This window comes from Barbatula barbatula, assembly GCF_947034865.1.
Source record: "Barbatula barbatula genome assembly, chromosome: 4".
Lineage (NCBI taxonomy): Eukaryota > Metazoa > Chordata > Actinopteri > Cypriniformes > Nemacheilidae > Barbatula > Barbatula barbatula.
The window spans coordinates 1,116,121-1,132,633 of NC_136768.1; the positions used below are offsets into that span (position 1 = coordinate 1,116,121).

General features: G+C 41.6%; 1 protein-coding gene across 1 annotated transcript; it reads right to left on the minus strand.

Moving 5' to 3' along the window:
* Nucleotides 1-4,024: 4,024 nt before the first annotated feature.
* gpr37b (G protein-coupled receptor 37b) lies at nucleotides 4,025-11,471 on the minus strand. The gene is made up of 2 exons (XM_079454761.1): nucleotides 9,925-11,471; nucleotides 4,025-5,480 (listed from the first exon to the last, which is right to left on the minus strand). The coding sequence occupies exons 1-2, from the start codon at nucleotides 10,930-10,932 to the stop codon at nucleotides 4,650-4,652; spliced, it is 1,839 nt and encodes a 612-aa protein (XP_079310887.1). The 5' UTR covers nucleotides 10,933-11,471; the 3' UTR covers nucleotides 4,025-4,649.
* Between the last annotated feature and the right edge of the window lie 5,042 nt (nucleotides 11,472-16,513).

Genomic DNA, 16,513 nt, shown 5'->3' on the forward strand with positions numbered 1-16,513 from the left:
AGATTTATGATCTGTTAGTCATGTTGAAAAAAATCGGTTCTATTGAGAACACAAACACACGACCTCCAGCAAAGAATCAGTCCGTCGTGGCAGACCCCGCCCCCCGGTCCCCGAGGTCGCCATGGAGATTCCCACTGCTCATTAGGACCGCTCAATTAAAGAGACAGCAGCAGGTGTTTCTTCAGAAAGCACCCCACGTCTGATTACCTCCACCGGAGAGCATGCGGCGAAGAAAGCCATCTGACATCACACACGACTCAATCCTCAGAACACAGAAGCACCTGCTCCTCAAACAACAGAAGAACACCTATCAGCCAAAACTCAAAATATCACGAACATCATAACGAATCCAACAGATTCCATGGGATTGAATTAAAAAATGTTGTTTAAGCCTGTGAGTAATAGTGTTTTTGGGTCATTACCGCAGTATTTTTATGCACCGCTCATATGGCGGAGACTGGGCTATTTATCACTGGGACTACATGACAAATATCAGTAAGTGTAGAGGAAAAGCCAAGAGATTTCTTTACCCCAGCTAACAGGGAGCATTCAGAGATCTTTGGCTAATGTTCTGTTAAAGTATTAATCACGTTTCTTTGCAGTGACGTTAAAATGGCATTTTATCAGGGTAGCGGCTGAACGTTCTCTAAACATTATAAAAATGTTGGCATCAAAACTCTCAGATTGTGTTAAAAAGTAACATTCTTGAAAAAATATTTTAGGACATATTTTTGTTAACTGGGAAGTTCATTATCATGAAACCTATTTTGTTTACAAATTAATTGAAGTTTACTGTAATAGATGTTCATTAAAGATCATTATTAGTTTTACATTTTTTAAATGTTTTTGAACGCTTACAGTATAATAGACTGTTCGATTGCAAGTTCTGCTGTGACAACATACCTCATATCCTATAGTGAGAAATGGCAAAAACATGTATTGAAAAACCGGCCTTTTTTCCTGCACTGCGTTGACCAAACATACATTTTTGCATTCGACATACGAGTTAATTTGCCTTTCATTGGAAAACATTTATGCTTCAAACCATCCGCTTTTGTTCTCCGAAACATCTCTTGGATCCACCTTCTAAATGGATTTGAGCCTTTCAAGATTTAAAAAGCAAACAAAGGACAAGTGGTTTTAGTTTAATTGAATGTGAAGCTGAGGACCAGGCGAAGTGCTCTTTCATCTCTTTAATCTGCAGCTCCAGCCATGAGAGAAGGTGTTTGCTCTACATGACGACGAATCGTGCCAAAAAGCACGCCGAGAGACCGATGGCAATGAGCCAAGCTAACAAGACCTGAGATCCATGAATCAGCAGGACCTGATGTGTGGAGAACGGCCAGGGTTTCATATCCTTAACTGCCGACGGAGGGAAAAAAACAAGAGCAACAGCAGCAGAGATGCTCATTAACCTGGATGCAGAAGAAGCGCTGGTGAAGGAGGTTTTATATTGCGGTGGAGAGAAGATAAGCTTTTACACTTTGACTGCTCAGCTGCACTCATTCAAGCATTCAATTCCAGCAATGACCCAGAAATCTGCTCGTCCGAGGAAGACTTTCATACAGCTACTGTATCTCATGTCGAAAAACATCACCTTGAAAAATAAAATGTTAACCTTTAAGAACTCTCAACTGTACCATCCTTAATTTTAAACGCAGATAAAAGAGCAAAAGGATTTCGGAAGACTTGAAATGTGTAGTTTAAAATTCTTTCGACACGTTCACAGACTTTGTGGGGGTTTGGATTCATTGGATCAGATCCTGCTTGAGCCCTTATAAATAAACATAGAAAACGGACTCCCTCCTCCACAGAGCTCCGTCACATGCCAGCACCCACACATCACAGAAATATATTCATATCTTTCACTTCAACAATAATCTGCTTTCGTGGTTTTGCGTTCTTCTCATTGTGCTTTGGGCATGAAATGGCAAGTTTATGAATGAGCTTCATAACTGTGGTACAGTCACAGATGAGATGAAAGTCTCATCTGCGTCTCAGATATTTCTCTTGAGAAAATAAGTCAGAAATCTGACAAGCGTTTCTGTCATTAGTTTGAGAAGAGACGTCAACAATGTGTGGAACTGAACTCAGATTTGTCAAGTCTTCAATCAAAAGTCAATATTATTGAAGAATGAACTCAAACCTTTCTCATCGCTTTTACTCAAGTCCAGATTATTTTACACATTCTTCATGTGTTTCAAGAATTACTGTCTCATTTCTGTTTTTACTATGTGCAACAATTTAAGGAGAAATACGTAAAATGAACATAACATCATCCAAGCTAAAAGAAGCTCTAAAATAATCCTCTGAGAGATGCTGTCCAGGACCGGAAATGAGAAGACTGGTCTTTATCATGACCGAGTGTTTAGACATGTTATCCAACGAATGGCTTTCTCAGTTTTCTTTGCATTTTTAAACTGTTATGAAATAGTTTTAACACAACGCTTTATTTGAACTTAAACCTGCAATGTGCGCAACGGTTACCCCAATGAAAATGCTGTATTTCTGCACTTGTAGAGAGGTCTAGTGTTTGTGATTCTGTCTGAGATACCGTACGTGGGGTCTTGACAGTGATGGGAAGAGAATAGCTGTGTTTCCGGCTGAATAACTATCTGTGCACTCATCCCAATCAAACCTCTGAACACTACAGCGAGGACTCACCTCCTCTCCACCAGCACACATCCCCACCAACTTAACAAGGTCTGCGGGCAAGTCAGTTATTTCCGGCTACTTCTCAAAACTAACCTCATTAAAAAAGACAAAACACACCTGTTTCTGCTCGAATTGGGTTGGAATAAAGCCACGAGGAGCCCTGGATATATACAGCAGCTGTGGAGTTTTCTCTTACTGCGCAACACACTGTTCTGCGGCTTCTATTACAGGAGGAATCTGAAAAGAGAGACCAGGGTTCACAGTTAATGGATTTGCACAATAGCCAATGACTGCTGCGGGACGACCGAGCGAGTCTCGGTAATGACGGGCACCCTATAGTGTTCCTGAACAATTACTCCTGAAATTCTGCACATCCATCACGAACACGGATGAGGCGTGACAATAAAGCACCAGTTCATCTAAAGAAAATGAGTCTGACACAGGACAAAGCCAATCTCAAGACATACCCGTCCAGAAAATACCCTGGACATATTTTACTTTAAAAGAAAAAGTCAAATAAACTGCTCCTTTTATATAGAAATTCAGTTTATGTGTCGGATAATGTCCTACATTTCAGTACAATTTTATAGCATTTTATAACTTTTACGAGGCGCCAAATTCATTTTGGTAAGATTTTGGTTAGGCACCGGTGACAGTTACGTGTAGGGCTTTTTAGGTTAGTATTTAAGTATAAGTCATGTTTACTTTAAGATGGTATCTCAGTAATGAAAGTCAAATACGATTTTAAGAAAAGCAGGAACGTACGAAATAAATGCAACATCAGGCGAATCGAATGAACGTAATCTTGGGGTTTGGTCTTGTTATAAAAATGATGCCACAATGTCAAATGTTTAGCTTCTGAAAACAGACTTCATTCTGTGAATTTTTGGTCCGTACCGCGACCTGGGCACATTCTAAGCTTCCTGAAATCTTCTTTCTGCAGCCTAGATTGAGATGGAAAAGCAGTATTTGACAATCTTTGTGTTCGTCTGCGAAAAATCGAATGCGTGACAATCCCCACAAAATGTGTTCATTTAGAGATCGCTGGTGGAAAAGTTCCTATCCGTCACAAGTCCTACAGCATCTTCCCACAAAGCGTCCCAAAAAATAGCAGACGGTGTCTGACACCTCAAATGCAGCAGATGTGTTTGAAATATAAAAGAGCACCTCCATAAGCCTCCAGTCGATCTCATCTGGACTTGTTCAATGAGCAACCTGACAGCTAAAGCCTTTATGTGGATAAACAGTTTCTCAGACACATCAGGAACACACGTTATCGCCGCTTGTGAATAATGCAAAGACTGCTGAAAAAACATTGGAAATCTTTCTTTCTTAAACACTGTGTGTGGTTTCAATAAAAACAATGAAAGAAAGCACATTTGTGTTTTAATATGTCAGTTTGCCATTCTCTGGGAAACAAGATCTGTTTATTTAAGAGACATTTTGTTGTGGTTATATAAAAACGGTTAGAAAGTGTTAAGCATCGTGTGGGCAGGTTTAAGACACATACTGTACAGATGCGACACATCTGCTCTACAGACTTCAAGAACGATTCACGAGAATCAAAGTTCATCGAGTGAAAATCACGGCACGCAACACAGAAACATCAGAGAAATGTTACGGTCCATAAATGCAGAAAGACACCGTGCGACAGAAAGGGGCCATTCATACAGGACGTGATCTTGCGTTATTTAGCTCTATGTACATGTGCATCAGACAGACATCTCTTGGTTTTTAAACAGCCTTCACAACCCCATCGGCACATCTCGTGTGTAGGCCTCCGTGAAGTCACAAGAGTCGAGAGAAAGCTAAAGTGCAAAACAAACGTCAACTCGAACGCCATCACTACATCAGTGTGTATATACGTATATTTTATAGGCGATTAAAAATGTAATTACATGATTTTCAGTCTACATGACTTTCTTTAAGAGCAACATATCGGTTGTGGTATTTACACAAGACCAAAGCAGTGCTTGCACAGTACACGATGTGGTTCAGCAGTGAGATCCAGTCGCCGTGTAGTTGGACATCTCTCGGCGTATGGTGCTGAACGGCGACAGCTCCAGTTCCGTGGTGCACTCGTGTTCGTTGTCGTCGCTGGCTGTGGCCGAAGACTGCACCGCTAGCCCGCACGTGTCTGCGCAACAGCAGCAGCAGCACTCCAGGAAGGCGCGGCCAAAGGGTCGGCACAAGCAGAGCAGCAAGACGGGCGTGACGGCCGCCCGCAGGAACAGCAGCAGCTGGCTGAGCAAATGCAACACTGCCATGGTGCTCTGCGGCACCCCGGCTGCCATGTACGCAGACACCATGTTGCAGATGTTCTCCGGAACGACGCACGCTCCATACACGATGGCGAGCGCCACGACGGTGCAGTTCATTTGGCTTTCGAGTCGGATCTGCTTCTTGTTGCCTCTGGCGCAGCCGCGCTCGGCGCGCCGGATCCTGCGGGCGGTAGCCACCGAGCTGCCGATGGTGAAGAGCGTGGGCAGGCAGAAATAGCAGCCGAAGCACCACCACAGACGGGCGCCCTCGTAGGTCAGGCCCAACACATACAGAGTGTCGGGGAGGGTCGTGGAGATGCGGATCAAGCAGCGTTCCGAAGCAGGATCATCTGCCGTGCCGTCACCGTTTTCGGATACCAGTTGGCGGATCAGCAGCTCTGGCAGGGCCAGGAGTAAGGCACCGATCCAGATGACGCCTAGCTTGGCGGCGGTGGAGGTGCAGTTCTCGATCATCTCGTAGTACATCTGGACGTTGGTGGCGGCACGGAATCGATCGATGCAGAGCGCGCAGAGGGTGAAGGTGGTTACACCCAAGGATGCCACCTGGAAACAAAAACCAAACATTTGTGTTACAAAAAGGATAAAAAAAATATAAAAAAGTATTGATAACAATATTTCTACAGAACAGTATACTTTTATTACAGGAAAATGTAACTATAAGAGATGCACAGATATATCGCCCAATAATCGGTGTCGTAGATTTTGACACATTCGGCTTCTCTTCGACACCAATTTGATGTACTATATTAATAGTCGTTATATAAATGAATAACATTCAGAAGTTAATAAATATAAATTTAATCTTTAGATAATGCTAGTTAATATAACCACCAAACTATCGGTATCAGCAGATATCATGGCTATTGGTATCGGTGGAGAAATTTGGAGTCGTTGCTTCTCTAGTAATTATTTTAGGAAGTGACGATTCAGATGAATTTGTACCTTGTGAATGGTACAAAAACATACAGTTACTAGAAAAAAAGCGCAAATGAAGCCAAACCTCGTGACTGAAAGCAGATTATATGAAAAAACATACAAATATATTCTAATTAGACATTTCATAAAACAGTTACGAATCGCCCGAAACAATGCTGGGTTGTTTCAGCCCTGGTTGGGTTCATTTAACCCAACGGTTTGTCCCTATTCTACACAACTATGGGTTGAAACAACCCAGCATTTCTTTAGTGAACAGAAAACAGCTGTTGTATGTCAGAACATGTCACTGTTTAGCGTTACGTGTGTACACTGTCAAAACCAATGAAAGAAAACAACTGGTTCAGAACGAAAACCTGCATCCATCTGTACAGCTGAAAACTTTTACCATATAATCGTCCGATGCATATTATCGGGTTTGCACACGTCTCTAATCTAATCTGCTGTGTTTTATGACAAAAGTCAAACTCCTGCAGACCAAACAATTAATTCCACACCTACACGCAGAGCCCAAAACTCTCCAAACACACGCATCCCATCGTGAAATGAAATGTTCATCACGGCTACTGTCACGTTGAATTGGTTGATATAATAGAGAACTAACACAAGATTTGAGTATAATGAGAGAAAGACAACAGGACAGATTCTTGGCCACATTCTAGCAGCTCCATCTCAGCGGATGACACAAACCCAAATGAAAGAGGCAACTTAGATTTTGTCTTCATTAGCATAATTACAGAGCAATGAAGCACATCAGCATCAAGGAGGAGACAATTAGAGAAACCACGCTCGCTACTGTTCCCCAACCAAAACCGGCCTACATCTTTCATCTGTGAATGCGGAACGGTTTGATCATTTAAACAATAAACGCTGTTCAGAATCCATCACGGACCACTGCGTCCATTAAGACTCTGTAATGGCACAAAATGACCTTTTATAGGTGTGAATCGTATCCATTCTCCTCCATTAGACAATTAAAACATTAAAACTGACCTTTTATATAAATAAAGTTAATGCAAACAATAATTATTAAAATATCAACACTATACACGTACTTTATCCCTTTTTTAGTGGGACATTAGACGCTGTTAAATATTTAAGGCACGGAAGAAAGAATGTTATGACAACCTTTACCTGCGACAAACAAACCAACACGCACATAAAGCCGAGACCACTGTCTGCATAATAATCAACCAATGATCATGTGGTTTGAAGCACACTTAACCTCACGGCTGACTGCGTCCGTCCTGGCACTCGCGGGTGTTTTGGAGGCATGTCAAGAGGTTTCTAAGCAGCAGGTGAGGATCTCACAGGCTTTGTTGGTCTTTACTTACATCTCATTAATTCTTTGATTAAGACTCTCCTGTGAAGGATGGAGGTGCTGGTTATTAATCTTGTTTTAACAGATGCTTTCAGACCGCTTGACTTCAGGCCATTGGGCTACCGCCAGCAGGGAGGGCAATAACTCTCACATATTGACAAATGAGAACGAGAGCGAGCTACAGACTATTACAATAATAACTTTATCTATGATGAACCATCAGTCAGCTTTAACATGATTCTTAAGTTATTAAAGAGACAGTTCACCCAGACAATAAATGTGTTGGAACACAAAATAATATTTTGAGAAATGTCTTAGTGGTTATGTGTTCATACAACGGAAGTCAATGAGGTTCAGTGTTGTTTGGTTATCAGCGTTGTTTCAAATATCTTCTGTTGTGAAGAAAGAAAGCCATACAGGTTTGGAATGACATGATCTTGACTTTCTTTGAGCCACAACGAAACTGCAGATGACATTTTCAATAATCGACAAATATGAAATGAACTGGAATTATATTTGTTCTGTATGGAAGCCGAGCCGTCAGATCCGCCTCCATACAGCGTCTGCTCGCCGGCATGATGTGTCCAACAGAGAAATGAGAGTCTGCCTTCCTGCAAATCTGTGTGTTGTGACTGGTGTAATGTCTGAAAAGTTAAAGACCGGTCAAAACACAAGTCCACCCCTGGAATAGTTAAAACACTGCATGAACACAGCAGCCTCAGATCTGCATGACCTACCACAGCGAGTGTCAGAACCCTGATTCAGAAACACAACTGACATCTGAACTCATCTGTGGAGGAGGAACAAAACAGATTTCTCCACCCTTGTGTTGAGGAAGAGAGAATTAAAGCTTTAGAGGCACATAAGCTATCGTGCCGCATGTTTTCTCATCTATGCTGTTTCTAGTCAATGCGGGCATGCGCGTGTGTGTGGTGAGTAATGAAGCCCGAGGCGTTTTCTCCCCGCAGAACATTCTCTCACAATTTGCCCCAAGACTGACTACACTCCTCTTATTCGGCATTCAGAAGCCTCACTGCAGCCGGAGGGAAGCGCGCACACACATCCGTGACACGAGCACGCATGCAAAGTGGCTTGTTTCTATTCAACCTCACCATTGTGAGCCTGGGCCTCTCGGCTCATTTTGACCATCCCGTGCAATCGCAGCACGTTAACTGTGTGCCACCGGGAGGCCACATTCATCCAGGTCTCCCTCCAAACCCCCCATAACACACATTCACAAAGGAAGCATGATACTCGCTCGCTCGCATACTACAGAATCGGCCTCTCTCCAGCCGTACAACATGAAACATACCGTAGTAAACTTAATGTATAGTAAAGCAATCTGCAGTATAATGAAGAAAGCTGTAGTAAATACTGTAGGTTACATAAGTGTTTACTATAGTAACCTTTAGTACACTTGGTTAATGTATACTAAAGCATTCTGCAATATTATGAAGCAAAGCTGAAGTTAATACTGTATTACACATAGGTGTTTACTATAGTACACTGTAGTATATTATATTATCACTTTGATAATGTACATGTATACTATAGCATTCTGTAGTATTAACTACAATAAAGTGAAGCTATAAATACTTCAGTGTACTTTAATATGTACTATACTACACTGAAGTATATTATAGTACAACTTTGTAAATGTATACTCTATCATTCTGCAGTATTACTATAATGTCGCAAAGCTGTAGTAAATACTGTGGTATAGGCTACCCAAGTATTTACCATAGTAAACTTTAGTACACTGAAGTAAATAATAGGAGTTGTTAATGTATACCATAGTAAATTAGAAAGTATACCACGGTATTTTTTCATGTGGGAACATGAAGATCAATCTCACAAAACCTGTTAAGACTGTCATATTTCACCTCCACGTCTAAAGAGAAATGATATCTCGCTACATGGAAACGATGAAGCCATTTTAAGATCATCATGATTTGTGACATTGTGACATTGATTCACTTATTTACAAATCCACCTTTAACTCACTGCTGTAACAAAAATAAAGATGTGTTATATTGCAATGCATGTATGTATCTTGTAGATATTGCCTGTAATGTATGCGCATTTCAGGTTGAAAAGAAAATCCCATTTACAGTTTTACAGTAATGAGAATATGGGAAGGAAATGTGCTGATTTGTGAAACAGAGCAGATAAGAGAAAGCGTCTGTGTGTTTTAGCGAGAGTGAAAGCAATCCCAGCTGGGTTTGGGTGTGGTGAGGACATTATGGCTCGGTGTCTACAGATTTCATGGGAAATAATCAGGGATGGTTGCGCCATACAGTGATGTGACAGAAGTGGGACAGAGGTCAGCGCAGACGGTCGCGCAGGTGTCCCGAGGGCAGGGCGGCTGATCTTTTGCATTCAACACATGTGGCGGCTCAGTGTTCCCACAGCCTCCTGCGTTACACTCAAAACACACCTGCACATCCACACTGAAACACTGTCTGTTTGAAAAATCATTACTGGGTCATACCAAAATGTGGGTTATGACCTTGGGCTGCCTTTTTAAATGTCATTGATGGTTGGCCATGCAAAACTCACCACCGTGATGCTAGGGGTGGTGGCCAAGGTGTTGCTATGCAGCGGTTTCAATCATGTTGAAAAGGCAAAATCGCACATGCGTGACTTTAATACAAAGATTAGTCATTTAAAAACACGTCTAACTCTCCGTATAACCACTAAGGAAAAGTAAAGCTTGCATGTGATGTCAATTACCTCAATATACGGCACGACTTTACAGGTGAACTGGCCCAGCAGCCAGGTCTTAGTCAGTTCGTGAAACACCACGAGAGGGAGGCAAGACAAAATCAGTGCAAAGTCCCAGATGGCCAGGTTGGCTAGAAGAGCATTGGAGATGCTCCTCATGTAATAATTATGGCACACCACACACATTATTGCTATGTTCCCGGTTACTCCCACTGCAAAAATAAGAGCCGAGACGATTGTGATGGCATACGCTCCGTACGTCTCACTGGTAACGGGGTAGAAAGGGTTGGGGAACAATTCACTTTCCTCGTCCTCTGCATACGGAGGGGTCATCGGCGTGGCGTCCCACGGGTCGTCTACCTGTTTGGTGTGGAATTCAGTGTACCGGGTGAGATCGAAAGGAAATTCGGTGGCGGTGAGGGCTAGAGGTTTGGGCATCGGTTCCCAAAGGGTTAAAGAAGATGCCAAGGCATTATAATAAGTTTGGGGCGGTGTCAGAGGGATGGCGCTTTTCTTCAGGCCCCTTTTCACACTTTTAAACGCTTTCTTGTGGTGTTCTTTTGTGCCCCTTTTGCGCCTGCTGTTTCTCCTGTGTTCTCCTCTCAACGAATACCGCTTTGAGTTATTGTGTCCACCTGCCGTTCCCATGGCAGCGGGCATTTCACCGTCCAACTCCTTTTTATGTTGCCGCAGGCGCTTGCGTGGGTTTGTGCCACCCTGCTGGACCTTGCGCGTCCTGTTTGACACGAGATGACTGTATCCATACCGCTTACTCCTGCTGTCTAAAACCAGCCGGAGATGCGAAGCAAACTTACGGTTGTTTTCTGAAGTCTCTTTGATGTCAAAGGCAGGTGTACCTGTGGCTTGATGCTTTGCAGGATGCCTGGCACTCGCATAAGAACTCCTAAGAGTAACGTCCCTGGTTTCTTTGGTGTGTGTACTGTCATTTCTTTCATGCAGTATGACATATGGACATCCAGCAATGAAAAATATCGTTCTTAAAAGAAGCACTTGCATCTTCAATGAGTCAATGTGCCAGGGGGTTTAAAGAAGTCACTTCGGTTTTATGCATTGCAAAGAAAACACATTTTCCCAGACGCGCGTTGTCGGAGGAAAAAGTTCACACTTGAATGATTACTGATGCAAAATCAGCTCCGGTGTCATGCTGCAAATGCAACAAAAATCTTCTTTTAGCAAAGTAAGGCGGTATTCCCTCCACACGCGCTGGTTTCACTCTCCGTTGCGGTCCTGTTTACGAAGCGCATCGCGTCCAGTCCAGCAGAGAGATTCGGTCGCATCTCGTGTTTTGGGCGCGGCAACCTGGATTCGTCCTGGATTATCGGAGCGCCTCCTGCGACTCTGCCGTTATCGCAAATGTGGAGACGCGGAGTGAGGCGGACGCGCTCTTGCGACGCGGGCGGGGAGCTGCTGCGCCCTGCGCTCCTGTTTGTGAGGAGAGGCTGCAGAAAATGGACGGACTCTCCCCTGACAGATAACCCTGTTCTGTCAAGCCGGATCCATCAGCATCAGCCCCCTGGACCACCGCAACTGGAGGCGACCACGCCCCGCTCGTGCGTAAAGCATTTACATTTGTGCGTAATTACGCATGTCAACAGCAACATAATCCCATCAGTCTCGGGGTTGTGCGAGTCAGATTATAACCTGTGGGATGAAGGAATGGTACATTATTTGCACTGCGGTGATAGTACAAGACACAACCTTCAACCATAAATACAGCTCAAATAAAGCAGGTCTTATAGTTACATTTACATTTATGTACTTATCCAAAGAGATTAACATTTTTGCATTCACATAGATTAAAATATTTTTCTATTTCTAGACTATTCATTTTCTATTTCTGACAGGGCAAAACACCTTATACATAGGGGCCCAAAAGTCAGAAACAGCATTCATATTTTGGATTTTATTTTGAATTTGAAACCAAGATGAGATGATAGGAAGAAGGCATATTGTGCAACATAGACCTGGAGATACTAACATTTGAAATAAATATGAATTAAATTCATGGTATCATTCAATCTTTTTACTGCATAATTTGTAAAAAAAAGTTACATTGAAAATGAGCAAAGCATTCACACATGAAGTCTCAGACCACTGTATTGTATATAATATTTCAGTGTCTTATAAATAATTCAACAATGTATATACTGTAATGGGTAAAACAACAGAACGTGAATATCTAAAAGACAGTCACTTCCGAATGCTCTTTAGTGTTTTTGTATGTTGAACATGTTTTCTTCCCCCATGGCAATGACACAACAGAACGGAACGGAAGGGCAAGATCTGACTCGCTCAAAGGTTTGTTTCCTGCTGGACAGAAACTTGGGCTCAGATATTTGCTGATGCACAGCCAACAACCTTTTATTGCCTCTCAAAACATCACCAATTATGTTCAGAGATTTGTTTCTATATGTTCGGCTGAGTCCAAAGGTTCGCCTCTAAATCCTGCGGGTTAGCTGAGCCTGGCAGAATACTAAAGTGTAAAACAGGGATGCCAGGTGCAGAAATAAGCTACTGGAGTTGGCACAACCTATTGCAGCTTGTTATACTGATGCCAAATGTAAGCATGGGGTTCAAAACACTAAAAACGGGAAGAGCAGCAAGGTCAAAAACTAAAGATTGACTTTGAATTGTTTTTGTAAGAATGTTTATCTATTCAGAACTGATGCATGTTATAAATAATGTTTTCAATTGATTCTCTGAAAGAATGTCATAAATGAGCAAAATAAATAAATATTTACCTTAATTCTTACAAAAAATGATCAATTTAAACTTTCTCCCCAAAGACAAAATTATGATTAGAAACATGGCATCTGTTTTAATGATGCTGATTTAGCCATCCACATCTAAGGACATGACAGACGCTCGCATAAAAGCATGATGAACACAGATGTTCTTATCACTAAGCAACTGAGAGCACATGTTGGAACAGTCTATGACTCCACCTGGCGGCTAAAAGTAGATCTGCAGGAGGACTTAATTATGCCGTACAGACATACAGACAGACATCCACTTTCAGAAGGCCAGACAGGACTGCATGTCGAATCCCACTCAACACAGCATACAGGTGAAGTGATGTGTGTCTTTAAGAGAGAGGAACTGGAATACCCCAGCAACAGCACATTACCGTCATCCATCACCCCGCTGTCCACATGAGAATGAGATGAATGAACCTCTGCAACTCTAAAGAGGAGGAGGAGGAGAGATATCTTACCGCCCATCACACACACACATACGGGGCTATTACCAACTCCATCCATCCATACAAATCCGCAGTCCATCATAAAACATCTAAGCAAAAAGATTATTCATTATTCATTTGTGGATTAGGTCACTATATGAAATATATAAACGATTACTCGCTTTCTTAATATATAGTATATGTAAAGTATAGCTTATTCAGCTTAGTAGGTACAAAATAACTATGATGTCGCAGATTCTGCAGTGTATGACCCTTACTGCAAATATATTCTTTTTTGATTTGAAGAAAGAACAAATATTATATTGATCCGAGACAGACAGGAAGAAAATGACCATCGTGATGTCACAAGCGCACTGGTGTTGAGTTTGAGTAAAAGCCACTTAATTCTCCACGCACACCAAGACAGAATCACCGTACGAGAGCGGCGTAATAACAGCGCTTAGCTGTGAGAGAATGGAAGAGGGCGGTCAGTAATGGGCTCTTAGATCAGTCTGGATGAATCTGACCACTACAGAGAGACACATCTGAGCAACACATACACAAAGACTCAAGTAACTCAATGATATTTTCATTTCAATTGTTCGTAAGCACAAATAGTTGCCGATGTTGCTAGGGTGGTCATGTGGTGACAGAACCCAGTTTTGTGGTTCTTATGTAAAGAAAGTCAGATATTTGTATTATATAAATATATTTGTATACAGAAAACTACAAGTAGCCCTTAATATATTGGTTTTGTGTCTCCTTTCAGCAGCGAGACAACTCAGTCAGCATGTGCAGGTATGTCAGAATCTATCCGTCGGACTTTCTGAAAGCTCGTGCTGAAACCTTTCTGCGTTTGACACGCACACAATTTCACATTAAAACAGTTGCCTGCTGGTGCTCCTCTCTGCTTCCTCAAGGGCAAATCCTTTAACATTTGACACACTTGCACACATTGGCAAAAAAAGTCTCTGTCTCTTACACACACTCTGTTCCAAAAGCCATTTGGAGCACAGCCCACAACTCAGTACTGGATGTCAAGAAATAAAGAGCTATTGTTCTTGAATCAGGCAGCTGATTCAACTTAAGCCAAAATCTCCTGCTTCACAAGCATTGAAATACAGCCTTCATCAAAGCTCTGCATGCAGACCAGCATCATGAGATCTGCCGCTTTCATATAGGGATACACAAGTTACAGAGACTGAAATTCATCATAATAATAATAATATACCTTCACAAATCACAAATACTGGCAATTGGCAATGAATATTTGAAATAAACCCATTAATGGCACGGCACAGGTTTAAAAAGAATAGAGAGAGAGGTTAAAATCATCCGGACTCTCATTTGTAAGTCTCTTTGGACAAAAGCGTCTGCTAAATGACTAAATGTAAATGTGCAGGGAAAGATATCAAGACATTACTATCCACCTTCATCATATCCAACCATAAAGAACGCTTATTCTGAAAATAAACCGCCCACTGTGACAGTCAGAGACGATATGATCAACATGTAAAGCAAAGTAATCAAGACTTCTTACCATTAGACAAATGTCAATACGAGTCTAGACACATTTTTGTGTACGTTTTGGAGTATCCGACTTCTAAACAATGCAGAAAAACAAACAAACTGTGGTTGATTGTTTTAGTTTAGTTTGTTTATTTATTTACAAAGCACGTTTACAAAGGGAAGTCGAAACCAAAGTGCTTTACAAGTTTTATAAAAACAAAACATCAATACCGACGGCCAGTGGACATCCGAAAACTGTAGGCTACACCCTAAAACTGAATTAAAAGATAAAGAAAGAATGGGTCTTAACAGAGATTGTAATAAAGAAAACGATTCCTGGGATTGTCTAGATCAGTGTTTCTCAAACTTTTTCGTTGTAAGCCCCGCTTTGTGTAGGGTGTATCCCTTTGCTGCCCATCAAATAAAGACTTGTAATCGTAAACTTAGAATTTTAGTTAAACTAAAAACGTATTCAGTTATGCAATGCTAGAACACCAATTCTTTTGGTTGGGGGTTTGATTGCATAAAATGTATGACATATTGATATAAATCATAAAATGGCACAAAATCTGTGGCCCCCCTCGATCCATCTTGGGGCCCCCAGTTTGAGAACCACTGGTCTTGATGATGTGCGATCAATCATCAGAGATGATGTCTGTCAAACAATAAATCCTCCAGAATCATTTAAATTGGAGGTCCGCGGATAGAATCATCTGCAAATTGTAGTACATTTACATTTAGTCATTTAGCAGACGCTTTCATCCAAAGCGACTAAGCGAAGTAAAGCTTAATGCGGATTATCTATAGTCAGGTCACATGATATTAATATTTCGAATGTTTTGTATATTGATGTATTATCTGATTTGGTCTCATGATGGCGCCAGTAAGTCAAGTTTGATTTTCAAACCCAGGGAGAGGGAGACCCTCAACAATCTCACGCTTTTCCAAGGCAGCAATTTAATCTTCTAATAGTATCATCATGTCTGACTGCAGGACTCTTTAAAAAGGTAAAAAAGAGAGGATGATCTCAATTACAGCGCTAGAATCGAGGGCTGAATGTGAGACGGGACGGGGAGAGCGTGTTGGCAGCTGTACAGAAAGCTGCTATCATCAGGTCTGCAGGCTGGATTCAGACAGACGATGGAGGATGATACACTCGCCGGTACCCTGAAGACAGAGACAGCACTTAGAAGAAATACTGTCTCGCTCAAGATGTATCAGCCGGTGTAGATCATTTTTCTCTCTTATTCACTTCTGTACGGTTATGATGAGACAACCACAGACCTGACAACGATCAACAATGAAATAGATCACATTCAGCAGTCGAAAGGCCGGTCATGAGTATATAAATAAAGCATATCTCAGGTATTCAGTGTTGGGTTGACCCCAGTTTATTTGAGATTACTCAGCATTGTCTGACACAACGTGGGTTTGATTGAGATTAAATAGCATAAACATCGATGTGCTAAAGAAAAGAATCGAAAGAATCCAGGCTTTGGCCAAAACAGTACGAGTTTAGTGAACGGTGAGCGAGACCGATATACCAAACTACACTGAAGAATTCTCTCCAAAACACAATTCCTATCCACTCAAGATTTCAGAAGCTGCAACCCACCAACAATTCATCACTGCTGCGGCGAATGGTAAAAAATTCATCATGTTTGAAAGAAGAGTAATAAAAAGAAAACAAAAACAATTGAAAATGAAAAGGGCAGCATATTACAATAGCATAGATAAAAAAAGAACGGTTATATGAATCATACATCTCTCTCCGGGAAGCCTTATATTTCATAAAAGTGTCATAAACAACAAAAACATGCCACCGTAGTCTCATAGTGAGAGTTGGGTGAAATTAAAGGAAGTCTGAAGAATAGAGAAGATTGAAAG

What these genes read in the sequence shown, in the direction of transcription:
- gpr37b (XM_079454761.1), bottom strand. Translation starts at nt 10,932, where the DNA reads ATGCAAGTGCTTCTTTTAAGAACGATATTTTTCATTGCTGGATGTCCA. An exon ending in AAGTCGTGCCGTATATTGAG is followed by an intron (nt 5,481 to 9,924) that starts GTAATTGACATC and finishes TTTTGTTTCCAG; the next exon opens with GTGGCATCCTTGGGTGTAAC.